The sequence below is a fragment of the Protopterus annectens genome, chromosome 12.part0 (assembly GCF_019279795.1).
Source record: "Protopterus annectens isolate FY-2018-M chromosome 12.part0, PAN1.0, whole genome shotgun sequence".
Taxonomy (NCBI): domain Eukaryota; kingdom Metazoa; phylum Chordata; order Ceratodontiformes; family Protopteridae; genus Protopterus; species Protopterus annectens.
In genome coordinates this window covers 788,763,727-788,784,250 of record NC_056746.1, presented here as the reverse complement: position 1 = coordinate 788,784,250, position 20,524 = coordinate 788,763,727, and the positions used below count along the sequence as shown (strand labels likewise).

At 42.8% G+C, this 20,524-nt stretch overlaps 1 protein-coding gene across 5 annotated transcripts in view; it reads right to left on the bottom strand.

Annotated features, from left to right (window-relative positions):
* The window catches only part of ACSL1 (acyl-CoA synthetase long chain family member 1), a 1,450,848-nt gene that overhangs the window by 707,981 nt on the left and 722,343 nt on the right, over positions 1-20,524 (bottom strand). For all 5 annotated transcript variants that reach the window (XM_044089832.1, XM_044089833.1, XM_044089830.1 and 2 more), the window contains one exon: positions 603-737. In XM_044089832.1, the coding sequence (XP_043945767.1) occupies positions 603-737 (135 nt within the window). The remainder of the gene's footprint in view (positions 1-602; positions 738-20,524) is intronic.

Sequence of the window (20,524 nt, the reverse complement as noted above, 5' to 3'; positions counted from 1 at the left end):
ATACCAACATGGACAATGACAGAATCATATTTGTACTTGTTGTGGGGTGACCTGAGTGCGTGGGTTATGTGGTGGATCCTGGCACCCGACAGGCAGCTGACAGTAACCTTCTCCTTGTTTAGCCTGGTGAGTGGGACATCAATGTGCCTGACTATAGAGTCACCTATGACTAGTGTGTTGGGTACGCTGGTTTGCCTTATGGGCTGTGGCTTACTGGCACACTGAGTCTGTGGGCTATGTGTCATTTGGGTTGTGTTGGGGGGTGGAAGTTGCTTGCGTTTCTGCTTTGGAGGTCTCTGTTGCCTGAGCAGATTATTGAGAGCCTCTGCAAATGTTTTTGTGTTTCTATGTGTGGATTTTGGTGGTGTAGGTTTAGTGGGGACTATGTGAGGAGTGTGGTGTGGTGAAGTGTTTACCTTCTCTTGACTGTCAAGTGCAGTCTTGGTTGGAGAGAGCTTTACCTCCAGTTGATGAGTGATGCAGTAATGCACCTTGTCATGTCATGTACAACAGTATGAATTTCTGGAAAATGTTGCCAAATGCTGACTGTCAAAATCATCAAGAACAGTCCAACACAACAAATCTATTAAAATATATCCTACCTGCACTTTATTGAAGATAACTTTGTCCCACACACTGTTATTCCGCACAACCCCACTTCGAAGTTCTGCCTCTTTTCTCTTTGAAGCAAACTCCAGTAGCCATCTCTTGATAGGTGTATTTGCCTGGTTAAAAATCTAAAGAAAGAAAGACATGCTAAAACTATCTTCAATCCACTATTACCACACACATTATTTCAAGAGCAGAGCTGAATTATGCAGGCAGATAATAGGCAGACACTTGAAGGCCACAATCAACTGTCCATTGAAATGTCATTAGCAGTGTCAGAAAGAGACTGATAAAACTGAAAAGTGGTAATAATAAAAAATTTGGAAAAATGTAAATAATCAATACCCTAATAAGTCACTTGAATGATATTTATTAGTAGAATAGGAAATTCTTGCTGGGGTTGGCTCATCTGTATCAAAGGCCTGGGGAGAATGGCCTACAATACAAGATATGATCTGAACAAAAAGTTGAAAATGTTAGAGACAAGTATGATAAACAGTGTTGAGGCAAGGTGAAAGAAATTGCCCCAATTATATTTCATAAAGAGTTGTCATCTAGATGATGGTCACAGTTGACATAACACCTCGACTCCATGAGGAAAAGGATGTTGTGGATGGATGTAGAAAACAACATCAAAACATCAAATATGTACAAGCTGCAAATACTAGCATGCTGTAAATACTAGGCAGTGGTATACAAATAACACAATCATTCAGGAAATGGCAAAAAAAAAAGTAGATTATAAAGTTACAAAATATAAATGTAAAGAAAAGTCCACAGAATATTTTTGTTTATTCTCTAAAATTGTTACCAAAGTCAGTGGACTGGTCTGGATGACCCTTCTCACTCATGAATTGGACAAAATGACAACAGTAAAGGGCAGTTTATCTGGCCTAATTTCTAGAACAGTGTATAGCAAAATGTGTAAATGTAATCATGGTGCAGTATAGCTGGCACATACTTGCAACATACTCTACTTTCAGTACAGGATCCTGTTTTCATTTAGTGAAAATAGAGTACGCACTGTTAGCAGTCTTGCATAGAGGTTAGAAGAGTGGAGTGTTGCAACTAGCATGGGTGAATGAAACATCTGCACTATTTGCGCCTGAATACAGTTTTTAATGAGGCTCAGAAGCTATTTCTGAGCCATTTCATTTTTCTTTGGGTAGGGAGTTCCGAATACTTGGGGCTAGTTTTGGAGAGTTCTCTGATTCACAGGGTGAAAGGACAACACTGCAAAGCAATAGCAGAACAGCATGCATTTCTGAGTAAGAAGCAAGACAGTAGGGCAAGACGAGGGTACAAATTAAATAAAAGGCAGTTTGCAAGTAATAGTGGGGAAAACATGACTCTTACGTTTATAGGAAGTATGTTAGTGATGGAGCAGTATGTTCTGATGTCAGAGAGGGCAAGAAATATCAGATTGTTTTCTACAGTTTTGTTGGTACTTGAGATGTGACCTAGGGTTATTGGTGGAACACTATACTTGAAGGTATTAGAATGTTTACAGCTTTGGGAAGACGTAGTTAGAGAATCCCCAGGAAAGACTGGGCTGTAAGGCTTTGTTTGCACTAATACACTAAAGAAAGAAAAAAGGTTCTGGTTCATCTTGTAGGCATCTGAATGATTCAGCTTGCAAAACAGGAGTAATGACAGGACCACAGATTTTTAAAGATTAGTTGGCCTTTCTGCAATATTGAAAAAGCATGGTTTTGGTTAGCAGGTACCTCAGTGAAGGGAAAAAACTGTGTCAAATGCCAAGGGACTCCTGCTGTAGGAGTACTCAGAGAACAGTGACATCTTATGAGGACCTAAGTAGTAGAACATCTGCATACTGTCATGTAACTGGGATGAATGCTTGACAGGAGAGTGTTAACAGAGAAAACAGACTCTTGAGGATTGCCCTTTGTGGAAAACAGGGGTAAAAGATGGCAGCAGTGAGAATAAGAATTCACATATGTTTTGGAAAAATGTATTGAGTTTGTGACGATTGGGGAGAGGTGGGTGAAGGCTGCCAGCCTAGTCAAATAGAATTTGATAAACAATTCTGGCATTTGTAAATAAATGTGAAATGCAGGCATGCTTTCTTGAATGTAAAAGAACACTGTGAAATGTGGAACTGCAAAATATGTAAAAACACTGCACTCTACTGGCCCAGTGAAGCATGTTGTACCCTTTCATGTTAAAATTCGGCTCTAGGGCGGTTGTTTTAAGGCTAAAGTTTATGACTAGAATTTAGATGTGGAAGGTGCTTTATTGCTCTGGTTTCTGCTAGTGTATACATGTGAAATGTCTTGTATTGTAAGTTTCTGAGGAGGTGTTAGATTGCTAAATAATGCAGTTTGTGGCCTGAGAACTCAGACCAGGTGTTGAGGTGATGCCATATGAATACTGGGAAAACCCAAGTGTCAAAAATGATGTAATTTTGGGAGGGCCTTAGAGACATGTTTGTTAGTAATGTTTAAATACTATTGCTCACAAGAGACTGAAAAGCATTTTGACTTTGGACATCCAGCTTATCAGCACTCTGCCTTATGCTCACATGTAAGATTTAGCACTGTGATTTCTTACAGGAATACTTAAAGCTAGTAAAGATTAATTGGATATTTTTCTTTGAAAATCAGACCTGTCCTACTGTATTATTTTAAGTTTCTGTGTGATCTCTGAACTCTTAGATATCTCTGTGGTGTAGTAGTTTTGTCTTGTGTTTTGATTATTTATTATTAAATATTTTCAAAACCTTCTACCTGTGGCTGATTTGTGTAGAGATAAGCTCTAGAGTACATTGCATATTTATAGAGGTTATTGTAATAGGCCACTCTAAAGTAAGCCTTGACTGTTAGTCATACTACCACTGGATATTAATACTGCACAATAATAATTGGACACCCTTTTAAGGGCCTTTTAGTAGCTGATATCAACTGGGTGGTGGCAGTAATTACTACCGTATAGTCTGGGTAAAAAGGCACAGTCGGAGAATCTGTGTCAGCTTTTCCCAGGAGTGTCTGTGAAGTTGTATAAATACTTATCTCAAAGTGTGTGTGTGTGTGTGTGTGTGGTCTCAGCTACTTGGCAGGGGCAGGAAGCACTGGTTAGAGACAGAGAGGGTACTGGAAGTTTTAGCTTGCCCAGTTAGGCTGAGACCTGGACCCTATAGCTGTGCTAGTGGGGAGTCTTACTGGGGACCTGGTGAGCAAGGGAGCAACCAGCCCCAGACTGACTGTGATCTCTGTGTGCACTTAAGAGAAATTGTACTTTACTGTGTGTATTAATTATCCTTTCCTCTTCTAGGAGACAACCTCCCTGGTGTTAGTGGTGAGGATTGAGGCTCCTTGATTGCTGGGCCAGGGCACGGTCATCACAGAGTTAAATAACCATTTTAATGTCTCTTTGGTAAAAGCAAGGATACTCTGGACCAAAGTTTTTTTAAGCTGACAAAGGCAGCTCCAGATAGAATCCCTTTGTACACATTTGGGCAAGTCATGTTGACTGTGAGGAAAAGCTAGGCTAAAATTAATTAACCAACACTGAACACTGATCCAGCTGGACTACTTTCAGGCTCAGCCTGAGAATACATACCTGCTTACAAGAACTGTATTTGCTTAGACAAGTGTTTCAAGGAAATGAAGTTAGCAATAAGGGTAAAAGATGGACAACACTGACAACAGGCACTAGAAAAAATATAAGTAAATAATGCAGCATCAAATCACTTAAAAAGAATATTCATTTGTAAACTGGGAAATTCAAGCAGGGGGCAAATGCCTGGGGTGTTTTGTGGGGAAGAACAACACAATCTGAACAAAGTTAAACTTTCACTAGATGACAACTGCATTAGGTCACTTATGTTCTGCACAGTTTTATTTTTTTAAGTAGCGCAGTCTTGAAACTTCTGCAATCTTTGGGACAATATCTTTGGCCAAAAATACACTGATCAACTACCTATATAGCTCTTCCGCTCATATGCTTTTCTGATGAATCTATTAGACTTTCATTGCTTAAAAACATGACTTTTAAGGTCAAATGGCATTTTAATTGCTGATGTTAAAACAGCAGAATACATTAGTGACTTTTGTATATTTCTCCTGTTGTGGAAGCAAGTACATTTCTTTTTTGTGCATGCCAGCAAGACTGAGCCAGATGGTTTCCTCTACCTACTCCCACTCAGCCCCACTCATTCGTTGTTCACAGAAGCCACGGATTCCTGTACTGGTGAGGGTCCAAAGACCCATTTGCTCCTGCCCAGGAAATCTCCAGACAGTCGGGTGGCAGGGAGCATATCAGCTTTGCTGGTTGTGTGAGGCAACATACTCGTATTACTCTAGACCACCACCCCCCTTTTTCCTGTATCAGCTCTTCTGACCTTCTATACAGCTGCGGTCCATGGGAAAGTGGTTTCACATACTACAGTTGCCTTGGCTCAGTGTGACTGCTGAAAGTAGTCACCCATCTAGCAAGGTACAGTGGCGTCCCTCCCCAGGTGAGGATGAGATGGCAGCAACTTCCCACTCCCATCCTCCCCTGCCAGTTCCTACAGGCTCCTGAGCTGCTACTGACATTCACATCAACTGCAATGTAGTCAGGGCTTTATCCCTGTACATCAAAGAGCATCTCGGGAAAATGTACATTTGCAGTGAAATAAAACTAAAGACATCTGCAGTAAGTATGTTGTGAAGTTATTTTTGTTACCGTACAAAAGCTTAGGCATTATCCAACTGACATACTAAGATACAGGTTAATCATAACAGGCAAAAGTCAAGTCTAGCATCTCCAAAAGACAAGAACTAGGGAAAAAACTCATCTGCATGAATTCAGGCAGACTCCAAGGAAAATGCTTTAAGGACTTCTGAATAAAAGCCTCAGTATTAGAAGCTCATTTCACAGAAGGCAGATTAATCACCAAATGCAGCAATGTAGATGAGAGATTGTCATCAGAAGTTGGGCTTTGGAAACAACCAGTATTTCCCTCACCTCTGATATGAGGGACCTTATTGGAGAACATGGCAGCAGGATCTCCTTCAAACAAAATCAACAATTCTGAAAGCCAAAGTATGGCTTGTGTCTTAATTATATTTATGAAATATCACAAAACAGTTTCAGTTTCTTTCATATAGACTGCTGAGTAGAATATTCCTCTTCTCATGGGATACAGTTCCTCTTGCCATTAAAAACAGTGATTTATCTTTCTGTTCTATAGATTCCAGTCTGCCACACACTGCTCCAGACAAGCCACAATGGATGACCATTTAACAGTGATCAAGGAACAGTAAAGATCAAATGCTTTCAACCAGAGACCAACTCCCCACACCTAAAGAATAACAATTTTCTGAGTGGGTAAACTTCTGCTGGTTGAGTATAACCAATTGAAACATTCCACAACTGTAACATATCCCAGCATGTTTCACTCACAGACACTGCCTGTAACAAGCCAGAAGAGTGATATGCTGCTTTCACATGAAGACTATTCCCACCTGCAAAAAAATAACTTAATTCGTACTAGATTTACACCACGGAAGTATAACACATTCTGGTGACAGTAATATATTCTACCTTACTCCTTCCCAACATACACTGTTCCCAGAAAAAACATACTGGTGATCATTCAGCCATGCTCACACTAGGGACAAAGCTGTCATACAGGCAGTTACGTAGTTGAAGACTTCGGTTCTGAAACTCGAAAATAAAAATTTCAGGAGTCGGCTGACGGGCACACAATGATTCTTTGCAATAGGTCATCTTCTACCCTTTAAAGGCATAGATAGTAATCTCTTGGCCAATTGTTTTATAGAACAAAAACAGTAGAAGTGGGCATCCTTGTTTTTTTTTTTTTTTTTAAACACACCTTTATTAAATTATCACTTTTGACATAGGCAAATTTACATTTACACAAAAGTAATCAAAATGTATTAACATATTAACAAAAACAAACATACTTCACATATATTGCTATACATCATATAACCTAAGCAACAATACATAAATTATTCAATTCCTGACCCTTTTTAAAAAAAAAAAAAAACATCTTTATTAAACCATCATTTAGGACGTAAGCAATCATACATTTTATATAAATGAAAAACCATGCCAACTCAACCCTAGTTGCAAGCATTTTACATCACAAACCATGCTGACACACTCCCAGTTACAAACATTATACATCACTTATCTACCCAATCATTTTCAGTGAAAAATTGCAGAGCTCAAGTCCTGCCTTCTTTTAAACCTCATTCCTCCCCTGTATGTATTGTTCCACAATTCCCATTTTTTTCTATGTAGTTTGCTCCTACCCTTTTCTAAAGATCTCAATTCCAGTTGTTTTATCTCTGTTACTATATTCACTACTTCAAATATAGTTAGTTTAGATTTTGATTCCTATTTTCTAGTAACTGCTTTTTGGCATAATTAGATACAGCAAGTCCTTGCCATGTCTAGACAAGTCTGATTCTCAGAAATATCTCCCTTGACACAACAATCCACCTACCCAGCATCTCTGACAGTGCATCCCATAGATAATCCTTAAAATCCGCCAATCCACCTCACTCGCAGAAAATATGTTCCCAAGTACATCTTTCTTCCCTGTCACACCTCCAACATTTGCTGTCTGCGGAAAGAATTCTCTGGAGTCTACTTGGTATAAAATATCTATGTAAACATTTCCACACAAAAATTCTAAATCTTCTAGACTTTGTTGCTTATTTGGAAGACATACATATATATCCTGGGCATCCTTGTCTTGTCTGTTTCTGCCCAACTCCTTTTGTAGCCTTAGCATATCTTTAGAATGCCACCACTAATTCCACAAACTGAAGCACTAAAAATACGAGCAACGTGAAACTTAAGACTAAAACTCTGCACAGTTCTTCAAATGATTGAATGAAAGTGCACAGAACTAATATTCAAAATCCATCAAGCTCTTTAATAAAATGTTAGCGCTTCCATTTAAATAGGTTTTAAACTTCATCAGACCCTGGTCAATCATTTGGAGAACTGTGCAGAATTTTAGTCTTAAGTTTCATGTTGCTTGTATTTTTAGTTTGTTCATGTTTTTGTAATTCCACAAACTGTTAGAACTGCATATGCCTTATAAATGCAAAGGCAGGAGAGGACTCGCAAACTACCTCTTGTTCCTCAAGGAGAACCGTCTGGGGCACATCGAGCACGGGCTGTCCCTGAATGGGCAAAATGGCTGAAGTCGCACCCAGAGCCGAGGGGTAGAGGTGGAATCAGAGGAGAAGGTCAGGGTCTTGATCCACTGGATAGAACCCTTTCCACCAAGTCGAAAGCCAAGGGAGAGAGAGCCTCTCGGGAAGCTAATGAAGAAGCTGCTCTCCCCAGATATGACAGGGGGATTGGAGCAGAGATACCAAAGAGAGGGCCTTGACCCGATAAAGACGGTGCCAATGGAGAAAAACCCAACCCCTCGATCCAAAGCCCAGGCTTCGGCTCCAAGAGTCGCTCAGGTCCGACGTGCTGAAGGCAATGGCCACAGTCGAGGTACTTGGTACCATCGGTGCCGACCCCCAGACTCCGGGACCTCTCAGAGCCATAAACTCTGATACTGGGGGTCGGATTAGAGAAGGAGTTATCGGGGTGAAAAATGAAGCGAACTCACCCCCCCTTCAGTGGGAGAGGAGGCTGGCAAGACCTCCATCTGAATCTGGGTGCGAATAAACCTTTGAATCATTTTGCCCATGTCTGCCTCACTCAAGCTTCTGGTGCAGCACAAGGAGGCCACCAACACCGACCAGGAGAGTTGATGTACAGAAGCCCTAGAAAAAGGTATAGGCTCCTCCAGCTCCTGAGAGAATCTGGGTGAGCGGAGCCAATGAGTGCTAGGCCTGGACATCATTTATTGCTTCTGAGGAGGACCCACCGGATCCGACTGATCCAGGGATCTTTTCCTCCCTTTGACTTTTTGTTTTTCTTTCCTGTGCTCCCTATCCACAGACCTCTTAGCAGGAGGTTGAGTCCCGGCCAGGGAGGGAGGGGAAGAAAGTGTAGCACAAGCAGCAGCAGTCACAGCTGTGACACTAGCTGAAGTGGAGATGGCCACCTCTGTAGCAGGGAGAAGTCCCTTGAAGACTAATTAAGCCCTATGATCTTTCAGCACCCTTGGGTTAAACCCTGCGCAAATAGTGCAGGTGGAAGAAAGATGGTAACCCCCAAATAAACCACAGAGTGTGGCCATCAGCCAGAGACAACTTGTGGTCACACACTGTGCACTTTGTAAATATCAGCTTCTGCTGATCAGCCACAACAAGACACAAGGTCCTAACCTACCTTACCACAAACACACACACCCAAACTGACCATCAAGGAGGGGGAAGGGTGAAGGAAGGCACTACACTAAAGTAAACTTAATTTTTTTTTTTTTTTTTTTGTAACCATAACAGTGAAAGGGAAGGCCAAGAAGTGAAAGGAAACCTACCTGACACTACCAGAAAAGTACAAACACCCAAAAACTATCACTAAAACTACTCACCATGCCCGGAGCTCCGAGACCATGATGCTAGGCTAAGCCATGGCCAACGAGATCTGGGGAAAGAAAGGAGATGGAGGGGTATTATGGGTAAGGGGAGCATCTTGCAGCTCATATCAGGTGCTGGTGAAGCGGCAGTCTCAGATCCGATCCGGATCGGAATACCCACAAGTTAATGATCAAATGATGTCAACTACTTTAGATCTTATATTTAGGTCCCAAAGACCACAAGGGCTTTAAGCCGAGCCATGCATCCCAAATGTATTCAGCAACTTTGGTGCTCTAGAGGTTGTTTTTATGGGGTATGTGTTAAGCATGCGGTGTCAGTCTGCCTCTATCCATTAGAGATATAAGTGACAGGCCAGGGTGAATTTCTAATTTTCCATACACTGGTTTAAGTTATACCTGAATAGGGTAAGGAAAGAACTGTGCTCCACTTGGATGGGAAACCTATGCAAAGAAGGGGTACTCTCTGAGGCATATACCTCTTTTTCTAATATGTCCTATTCATATGCACTTACTTGAGGCACTCCTTAAAATGGAGAACATTGATATCTTTACAGTGACTGAGACCTGGTTCAAGGCTCCAGAGAGCACCCCTGCACTACCAGGCTATAACTCATACCACACTTTTCGGCCATGTAACCTGGACGGAAACACCAAAGGCGGAGGTGTGTCCATACTCATTAAGGATATCCACACCACTAGGTTAGTTGCTCAGCATAATGCATCCGAGGTTATCCAAGTGCAACTAACTCTGGGCAAAACTGCAATCCAAACTGTAGCTTGCTACAGCTCCTCCATCATGCCCCAGGATTCCCACTCCTCTTTTCTTGATGTACTGGAAAATATTAGGATTCAACCAAACACCCTAATAATGGGCGACTTCAACTACCCCACCATTAACTGGGAAAACTACTCATGTACCAACTCCTTAGCTCAAAGCTTTCTGGAATTCATAAATTCCAATGCCCTGGATCAACTTATCCACACCCCCACCAGGGGCAACAATATCCTAGACCTAGTCATTACCAACATGAGTGACCGGTGTCCCACACCTGAAGTCAACTCCTCATTGGTCCGATCCGACCATAAGCTAATCACCCTTGATATCCACATCCCACCCCCCATTAAGGAAACCACGGTAAAAAATTTCTCCAAAGCCAACTTCATGCTTCTTAAGACAGAAGTGGTGAACTTCATGACACACATGCAGATGGACAATACAGTTACAACTGCTGAATCCTATACCAATGCACTCTATAAGCACTTACACGAGTGCATGGATCGTGCTATCCCAAACAGAACCAAGACGCTATCCTCCAAAAACAGGAAGCCAATCTGGTGGTCCCCTGCCATAAACAAACTATACAACAGAATGAAGAAACTGTTGCAAAAGAGAGTAAAATCCCATGAGTGGGGGAGCTCCCTGGTCAGCCTCAGTAAGAAGCTAAGATCCCTTATAAGATCCTCCAGAGCTAGCTACGAAAACAAAATCGCCACTGATTCCAAGGACAACCACAAAGCATTCTATAGCTATGTCAAGAATCTTGATGGCAACACCCAGATCTGCTCTGAGTTACAGCACAAACCAAGAAAATTACAGAACCAACTGATATTGCCAACATCCTGGCAGATAGGTTCAGTGCTAACTTTACCCCCCATCACCCCCTAAAGGGCTCATATCTATACAGGAAGAATGCAGAGTCCCTGTAATCACAACTACGCATGTAAAAGCTGCACTCTCTAAAGTCAAAAACACAGCATCCATGGGACCAGACAACATCCCAGGCTGTGTTTTACACAAACTTCAGAAAGAACTGGCTCCCCACCTAAGCACCATGTTCAATAATAGCCTCGCAGCAGGCTTTGTGCCCACTGAATGGCGCACACCAACAGTTATTCCACTCCACAAAGAGGGGGCCTTCACTGATCCCGGGAACTATCGACCTATTAGCCTGACAAGCCTGGTCTGCAAGGCCATGGAACTCATAAACAAAGACATTGGTAACCTCCAAACTCTGGATCCCACCCAGTTCGTGTTTGTGAAAGGCAAATCATGCCTCCTGAACCTGATCAACTTCTTTGAGGCAGTCACCAAAGCCGTAGATGAGGGTAAGGTGGTTCACACAGCCTATCTTGACCTCGCCAAGGCTTTCGACACCATCCCCCATTCTGGAATTATAGCTAAACTCACTAAACTAGGTATAAATCCCTATGGACCCCACACAGTTTCGGTTTGTAAAAGGCAGATCACGTCTCCTAAACCTGATAGACTTCTTTGAAGTAGTCACCAAAGCCATAGATGAGGGTAAGGTGGTTCACTCAGCCTATCTAGATCTCGCCAAGGCATTTGACACCATCCCCCACTCTGGAATTATAGATAAACTCACTAAACTAGGTATAAATCCCTATGTCACAACATGGGTTGCCAACCGGCTTACTGATAGAACCCACAGCGTGAAAGTAGCAGACTCCAAATCAGACTGGAGACCAGTGACAAGTGGAGTACCACAGGGTTCAGTCCTGGGTCCTCTCCTGTTTGGTATCTACTTCTCTTAAGTACAGCTAACACAGAAGGTCTTTGGCTAACTAAATTTGCAGATGACTGCAAATTAGGAGCCATAATTGAAACTCCTAACGATGTGGACATCCTACAAATGGGCCTCACTGAGACAGAAGCCTGGTGTCAAACACATGGTCTCAAGCTCAATGCCAAAAAGTGCATTGTCATCCCCTTTGGTAAAAATTCTGTACCCATGAACTACCACACAGGCGGTAGTCTACTTAACACTGAAAGTGTGATAAGAGACCTTGGGACACAGGTGGACAGCAGTCTCTCCTTTGATAATCACATCGCCAAAGTGGTCATTAAATCCTTCTACTTGGCACACCTCATCACAAAAGGTTTCTCATCCAGAAAAAAAGAAGTCATTGTTCCCCTCTACTCATCACTCATTAGACCCATTACAGAGTACAATGCCCCTTTTGGTATGTACCTCACAAGACATCTACAACAACTGGAAAGGCTGCAAAAATACCTCACAAAGAGGATTACTGGCCTCAAACAGATGCCTTACGCAGACAGTCTCAAAAAACTCCAGCTTTACTCCGTCGCATATTGCCTACTCAGAGGCGATCAATGCCTAACATACAAAGCTATGTCAAACCCAGAGCTGTTGGACATGCTCCACTTAAAGAAATCCCAATCCCTCCGAGCCACATGCTCTAGGGACCTAAACCTTGTCACCACAATAAACAGAACATGCTGGAGGGCTAGATTCCTGTCCCAGAGACTTCCCATACTCTGGAACAGACTACCTATGTCAAACAGAGCTCCTCATTAGCACTCAAGAAAAATATTGATGATTGGAAGGGTAATAGGAAATTCACCCCGGGGATCACTTCTGTGGTTTTGCTTGACAGGGGCACAGGAAAATAATTTTCTTGGGTGGCGAAAGCCAGGGTACATTTTTGGCTAGGCTTGTATAGACCCTAGGGCCAATAGCCTAGTACCTACCTATGAACCTATGTCACAAGATGGGTTGCCAACGGGCTCACTGACAGAACTCACACTGTAAAAGTTGCAGACTCCAAATCTGACCTTAAAGCAGTGACAAGTGGAGTACCACAGGGTTCTGTCCTGGGACCTCTCCTGTTTGGTATCTACTTCTCTGAAGTACAGGCCAACACAGAAGGCCTCTGACTAATGAAGTTCGCAGATGACTGCAAACTAGGAGCCATAGTCAAGTCCCCAAATGATGTGGACATCCTACAGAAGGGCCTCGCTGAGACAGATGCCTGGTGTCAGAGCCATGGCCTCGAGCTCAATGCCAAAAAGTGCAGTGTCATCCCCTTTGGTAAAATCTCTGTACCCATGAGCTACCACATAGGCAGCAATCTACTTAACACCGAATGTGTAATAAGAGACCTTGGGACCCAGGTGGACAGTAGTCTCTCCTTTGATAGTCGCATCACCACAGCAGTCAGGAAGTCCTTCTACGTGGCACGCCTCATCATAAAAAGGTTCTCATCCAGAAAAAAAAGAGGTCATTGTTCCCCTCTACTCGACACTCATTAGACCCATTATAGAGTACAACGCCCCTTTTGGAATGTACCTCACAAGACATCTGCAGCAGTTGAAAAGGCCACAGAAGTACCTCACAAAGAATTACTAGCCTCAAACAAATGCCCTACACTGACTGCCTCAAAAAACTCCAGCTTTACTCCGTAGCATATCGCCTACTCCGAGGTGATCTCTGCCTAACATAAAGCTATGCCAAACCCAGAGCTGTTGGACATGTTACACCTAATGAAATCCCAATCCCTTCGAGCTACACGCTCTAGGGGCCTAAACCTTGTCACCACAATAAACAGGACATGCTGGAGGGATAGATTCCTGTCCCAGAGACTTCCCATACTCTGGAACAGGCTACCCATCTATGGCAAGCAAAGTTCTTCATTAGCACTCCAAGAAAAATCTTGATGAGTGGATGGGAAATAGGAAATACACCCTGGGGATCACTTCTGTGTCTCTGCTCGACAGTGGCACAGGAAAATAACTTTCTTGGGTGGCGTAAGCCAGAGAACCTTGTTGGCTAGGCTTACATAGGCCCTTGGGCCGATAGCCTAGTACCTACCTATGAACCTATATGCAGGAGGTCCATTGCAGCAGAATCTTGGAATGCTTTGTAAGCCAGGTATAGATGGCCCCCAACAGTCTGTAGCAAGAGTATAGGGAAAGGGCTCTGAGGCAATCTGCACAGGACATGTTAACACCCTGTATGCTTTCTGTGAGGAACCTCTGGACATTGCAGTTGTTGCATGTGCCTGGTCAGGTAAATACTGAAGGATCATTGTACTCAATGATGGATATGACGACGGCTGAGCACAGTGGAACAATGACTTCCTTGGACCTAGATACCATGCCCTTTGCTTATAAGTTGAGAAACATATAATTTTCTTACTACTTAGACAGATGCTGGCCGAAAGCCAGGATTACGGTCTACATACTTCCCCAAATTCCTGACTACTGGATCTACTCTTAGGGGGGTGTTATCAGTGAGGCGGACGACTTCCCAAATGGTACTATTAAGCATTTCTTGGTATTGTGTTTTAAAACTTGTCTGCAGCACCAGTTATTTGTCTGTATTAACCCTTCTTGGAAGATATTAGTATCTTGGGGAGATTTTATGAATGCTCCCAGTTTGCAATCATCTGGGAATTTGGGCCTTGACGCCTGAGAAGCAGATGCCAAAAAGAGAAGGGCCCAGCACTGAGGGACTCCATTAGTGACTGGTATATCTGTGGAGGAGGACTCCCCCATCCTAAATTCCTAGGCCCCAAGAGCCAGCTGACAATCCAGCATGTAGCACTGGGGTTTATACTCAGTTCTGCAAGTTTGTTTACAAGGTCCAAGTGTGATACTGTATAAAGTGCCTTGGTCAGGTCAAAGTAGGCAGTATGCACCATTTTACCCTCTTCCACTGCCATGGTGACCTCCTCAAAGTTGTCTACCAGACTGAGTAGCCGTGATCTTCCTTTGACAAAATCAAACTGGGTTGGATCGAGTGTCTGGAGGATTCCAATATCAATCATTTTGATAATTCTTTCCATGGCTTTGCATACAACAATAGGCAAGACTAATGGGTTTGCAGTTTCTGAGGACTGCCCTTATTCAGAGGGATGACTATTGTAGTTCTTCATTTGTGTGACATGAAACCTGACTAGATGTTACAATTAAATAGCGACTCCAGTGGTCCTAATAGATAGTGTTTCATCCTATTTAGGAGGCATCCTGCGGTATTATCGGGGCACAATACAGTATTCTTGGCCTCGAGAAATGCGTTCCCCAGAGATGGTTTTGGGGAGGGGCAGTTATGCTCAATGGTATTTTGTGAGGGGTGATGGGGTACAACTGGAGCTGAATTTGTCATCTAGTAGATTTGCTAAATCTTCTGGCTCAGTGTAGGTGGCTAAATTCACAATTAGTTCTGTGCATTGCTGAGTACAGGCTTTGAGTTTACAGACATACCTAAAAAGAAAGCCTTGTGGTGGTGGATGTCCTTGACCTGGGAGACTTTTTTTTTTTTTTTTTTAAACTCTGGCAAACCTGAATACTGCCATGAGAGTTTTGCTAGGACTTTATTCCTTACAGTTGATAAGTGTACAGACCCCTGTTAAAATGCCAGGTTTTTGTGATATAAAAAAAAAAAGATCACAATAAATCATTTCAAAACTTTTCCCACCTTTAATGTGATCTATAACCTGTACAATTCAATTGAAACAAACAAATCTGTTAAGGGAAAAAAATCTAAAAAATAAAAAAAGTACAATAAGCTGGTTGCATAAGAGTGCACACCCTTAAACTAATACTTTGGCACCTTTTGATTTAATTACAGCATTCAGTCTTCTTGGGTAGGAGTCTATCAGCATGGCACATCTTGACTTGGTAATATTTGCCCACTCTTCCTTGTAAAAGTGCTCCAAATCTGTCAGATTGCAAATGCATCTCTTGTGCACAGCCCTCTTCAGCTGACCCCACAGATTTTCTATTGGATTTAGGTCTGGGCTCTGGCCGGACCATTCCAAAACTTTAATTTTTTTCTGGTGAAGCCATTCTTTTATTGATTTGGATGTATGACTGGGGTCATTGTTGTGTTGAAAGGTGAAATTCATCTTCAGCTTTCCAGCAGATGCCTGAAGGATTTGGGCCAAAACCGACTGGTATTTAGAACTGTTCATAATTCCCTCCACCTTGACTAAAGCCCCAGTTCCAGCAGAAGAAAAGCAACCCAAAGCATGATACTGCCCACTACCATGCTTCACTGTGGGGATGGTGCTCTTTTGGTGATGCGAAGTGTTATTTTTGTGTCAAATGTACCTTTTGGAATTGTGGCCAAAAAGTTCAACCTTGGTCTCATCAGACCACAACACATTTTCCCACATGTTTTTGGAAGACTTGATGCATTGTTTTGCAAATTCTAGCCGGGCCTGGATGTTATTCTGTGTAAGGAAAGACTTCTGTCTTGCAACCCTACCCCACAGGCCAGACATATGTAGAATATGGGAGACTGCTGTCATATGCAGTACACAACCAGTACTTGCCAGAAATTCCTGCAGCTCCTTCAGTGTTGCTCTAGGTCTCTTGGCAGCCTCCATGACCAGTTTTCATCTAGTCTTCTCATCAGTTTTGGAGGGACGTCCAGTTCTTTGCAACATCACTGTTCCGTATTTTCTTCACTTTTTGATGACTGTCTTCACTGTTTTCCATGGTATATCCAATGCTAGGGAAATTTTTTTGTACCCTTCTCCTGACTAATACCTTTCAGCAATGAGATCCCATTGATGCTTTGTAAGCTCTCTGCGAACCATGGCTTTTGCTGTAGCAGGCAACTGAGTAAATGTCAGGAAAATCCTACTAGGACTGCTAAACTTTATTTGGGGTTAATCAGTCTCTCTTTAACCGATGACAGGTGTGTACCCAAGAAGACTGAATGTAATTAAAACAATAGGTACTTCAACAAAGCATTAGTTTAAGGGAGTGCACACTTATGTAACCAGCTTATTGTATGTTTTTTTTATATTTTTCCGCTAACAGATTTGTTTGTTTTTCAATTGAATTGTACAGGTCACATTAAAGGTGGGAAAATTTTGAAATTGTTTATTGTGGTCTCATTTTTTAATATCACAAAAACCTGGTATTTTAACATAGGTGTGTACACTTTTTATATCCACTGTATGTTGTGCAGCCTATTGGAAGGTTGGATTCCACCCATGTTTTTTTTAGTCTGTTCTGAGCTTATTTCTTGTAGGTATAGCTGTTTCTATACATTAACATGACCATACAGAGTATATGTAAACAATTCTGCATAAGCAAATGCGTTCTCAGCATTTGGTGGAGGCTTGAAATTGTCAGGCTGTTACCTAAATAATAAAATCCTGCAGGATTAGCTACGGTCACAGATTTTGCTGCTCTTTCAAAAGAGACAGCCTTATGGTATGACATTACACTCGGAGGGAGGGGGTTGCAGCTTTCTTTCAAGTTAGTGATATCCAGGTCAAGAATGATTGTGCTTCTGCTGGGCATGTAGACTATCTGGTCAAGAGCGTTTACAAAGTCCAGGAATCTCTGGGCCTGCAAGTTTGAGGTTTTGTATGAATCTCAGTTTATAGTATGGTAGTTAAAAGTCACCCATGACTATAGGATTGAGCAGAATGGTGAGTATCTTCAGTAAGTATGAGTGATGAATTTCATGGGTCACAGAGGGGGACCTATAGCTAGCAAAGGATACATGGTATGGGACTTTGCCTATGGTAATTTGGACAAGGAGAAGCTCAAGCTCATCATTCTGTTTGACCAGCCTTGAGGAGACTATGTTATTGATGTAGATTGCACACACTGGCCTATATGTGAGGAGGTCATTGCTGCCTTGCACTGTCAGGGTACTCTTCACAGATTTAAGTCATGACATAGTAACTGAACAAGTGCCTGTATTCTCCAGAATGAGAAGACATTGGAGGGGGTGGAGTTTCTTGTTTAGACTCCTGGCACTGAGCAGTAACACCTTTAGATTCCCTTGGGTTGGTTTTGCCATTTTGGAAGATTTGTCAGTTTGGAATTACCTAGAAAGGCACTACAGGGGGAGGACAATGTTTTAAGCCAATATTCAAAAGGCCAGAGGGGACAGGTGCATACCAACATATCCTCCCATTTGGACAAAAAGTGCACGAATTGGAATGACACCAGAAGCTAAGCCAATCATTAAAGTCAATCTTCTATTCATGTTGCGACATCATCTTGGTGAAAGAAGAATGCTGCTCAGTGCTAGGCTCATAACAGCCTAGGGGACACAACCGGAGAGCTCCATAATGCCTCCCTTCATATAGTCCAGGGAGGTATGTCTCAGGTTCATAGGTAGGTACTAGGCTATTGGCCCTAGGGCCTATATAAGCCTAGCCAAAAAGGTACCCTGGCTTTCGCCACCCAAGAAAAAAAATTTCCTGTGCACCTGTCTAGCAGAGCCATGGAGGTGATCCCGGGGTGAATTTCCTATTTCCCATCCAGTCATCAAGATTTTTCTTGAAGAATGCTAATGAGGAGCTTTGTTCGATATAGATAGGTAGTTTGTTTGAGAGTATGGAAGTCTCTGGGACAGGAATCTAGCACTCCAGAATTTTTGTTTATTGTGGTTACAAGGTTAAGGTCCCAAGAGCATGTAGCTTGGAGGTATTAGGATTTCTTTAAGTGGAGCATGTCAAACAGCTCTGGGTTTGACATAGCTTTGTACGTTAGGCAGAGATCGCCTCTGAGTAGGCGATATGCGATGGTGGAAAGCTGGAGTTTCTTGAGACGGTCTGCATAGGGCATCTGTTTGAGGCTGTTAATCCTCTTTGCGAGGTATTTCTGTGGCTCTTCCAGTTGTTGTAGATGTCTTTTGAGGTACATACCAAAAGGGGCATTGTACTCTATAATAGGTCTAATGAGTGATGAGTAGAGGGGAACAATGACCTCTATTTTCCTGGATGAGAAACCTTTTGTGATGAGGTGTGCCACATAGGAGGATTTCCTGACTTCTGTGGCGATGTGATTATCAAAGGAGAGACTACTGTCCACCTGTGTCCCAAGGTCTCATCACACTTTCGGTGTTAAGTAGACTACCACCTATGTGGTAGCTCATGGGTACAGAGTTTTTACCAAAGGGATGATGATGCACTTTTTGGCATTGAGCTTGAGGCCATGGCTTTGACATCAGGCATCTGTCTCAGTGAGGCCCTTTTGTAGGATGTCCACATCATTAGGAGTTTTGATTACGGCTCCTAGTTTGCAGTCATCTGCGAACTTCGTTAGCCAAAGACCTTCTGTGTTAGCCTGTACTTCAGAAAAGTAGATATCAAACAGGAGAGGACCCAGGACTGAACCCTGTGGTACTCCACTTGTCACTGGTCTGAAGTTGGATTTGGAGTATGTTACTTTCACAGTGTGGGTTCTGTCAGTGAGCCAGTTGGCAACCCTTCTTGTGACATAGGGATTTATACCTAGTTTAGTGAGTTTATCTATAATTCCAGAGTGGGGGAAGGTGTCAAAAGCCTTAGCGAGATCTAGATAGGCTGTGTGAACCACCTTACCCTCCTCATCTACGGCTTTGGTGACTGCTTCAAAGAAGTCTATCAGGTTTAGGAGACATGTCTTTTACAAACCCGAACTGGGTTGGGTCCACAGTTTGGAGATTACCAATGTCTTTGTTTATAAGTTCCATGATGATACGTTCCATGGCCTTGCAAACCGGGCTTGTTACGCTAATGGGGCGGTAGTTCCCGGGATCCGTGGTGGCTCCCTGTTTGTGGAGTGGGATAACAGTCGCTGTGAGCCATTCAGTGGGCACAAAGCCTGAGGTGAGGCTATGACTGGACATGGTGCTTAGGTGGGGTGCCAGTTCATTCTGTAGTTCATGTAGAACGCAGCCTTGGATGTTGTCAGGTCCCATGGATGCTGTGTTCTTGGCTTTGGAGAGTGTGGTTTTTACCTGTGCAGCCACGATTACAGGAACTTTGCATTTTGGGCCCTTTAGGGGGTGGGAGAGGGGTAAAGTTAGTACTGAACCTATCTGCCAGGATGTTGGCAATATCAGTTGGTTCTGTATATTTAGTGCCATTGTGCTGTAACTCAGAGCAGATCTGAGTGTTGCCATTGTGATTCTTGACATAGCTATAGAATGCTTTGTGGTTAACTTTAGAATCAGTGGCGATTTTGTTCTCGTAACTAGCTTTGCAGGATTTTATGAGGGATCTCAGCTTCTTACCAAGGCTGACCAGGGGAGTTCCTGCAATCATGGGCTTTTACTCTTTTTGCAACAGTTTCTTTCTTCTGTCGTATAGTTTGTTTATGGCAGGGGACCACCAGATTGGCTTCCATTTTTTGAAGCATACCATCTTGGTTCTGTTAGGGATAGCACAATCCATGCCCTTGTGTACAAGTGCTTATAAACTGCATTTGTGTAGGATTCAGCAGTCGCACCTCTATTGTCCGTCTGTATGGGTGTCGTGAAGAAGCATGAAGTTGGCTTGGGAGAAATTTTTTACGGTGGTTTCCCTAATGGGGGGTGGGGGCGGGATGTGGATGTCTAGGGTGATTAGCTTGTGGTCAGATCTGACCGAGGAATTGACCTCTGGTGTGGAACACCGGTCGATCAAGTTGGTAATGACCAGGTCTAGGATATTGCTGCCCTTGGTGGGGGTGTGGATAAACTGATCCAAGGCATTGGAATTTATGAATTCCACAAAATGTTGAGCAAAAGAGATGTTACAAGAGTAGTTTTCCCAGTTAATGGTGGGGTACTTGAAATCGCCCATTATGAGGGTGTTGGGTTGTATCCTAATATTTTCCAGTGTATCAAGAAATGAGGAGTGGGAATTCGGGGGGATCTGTAGCAAGTTACA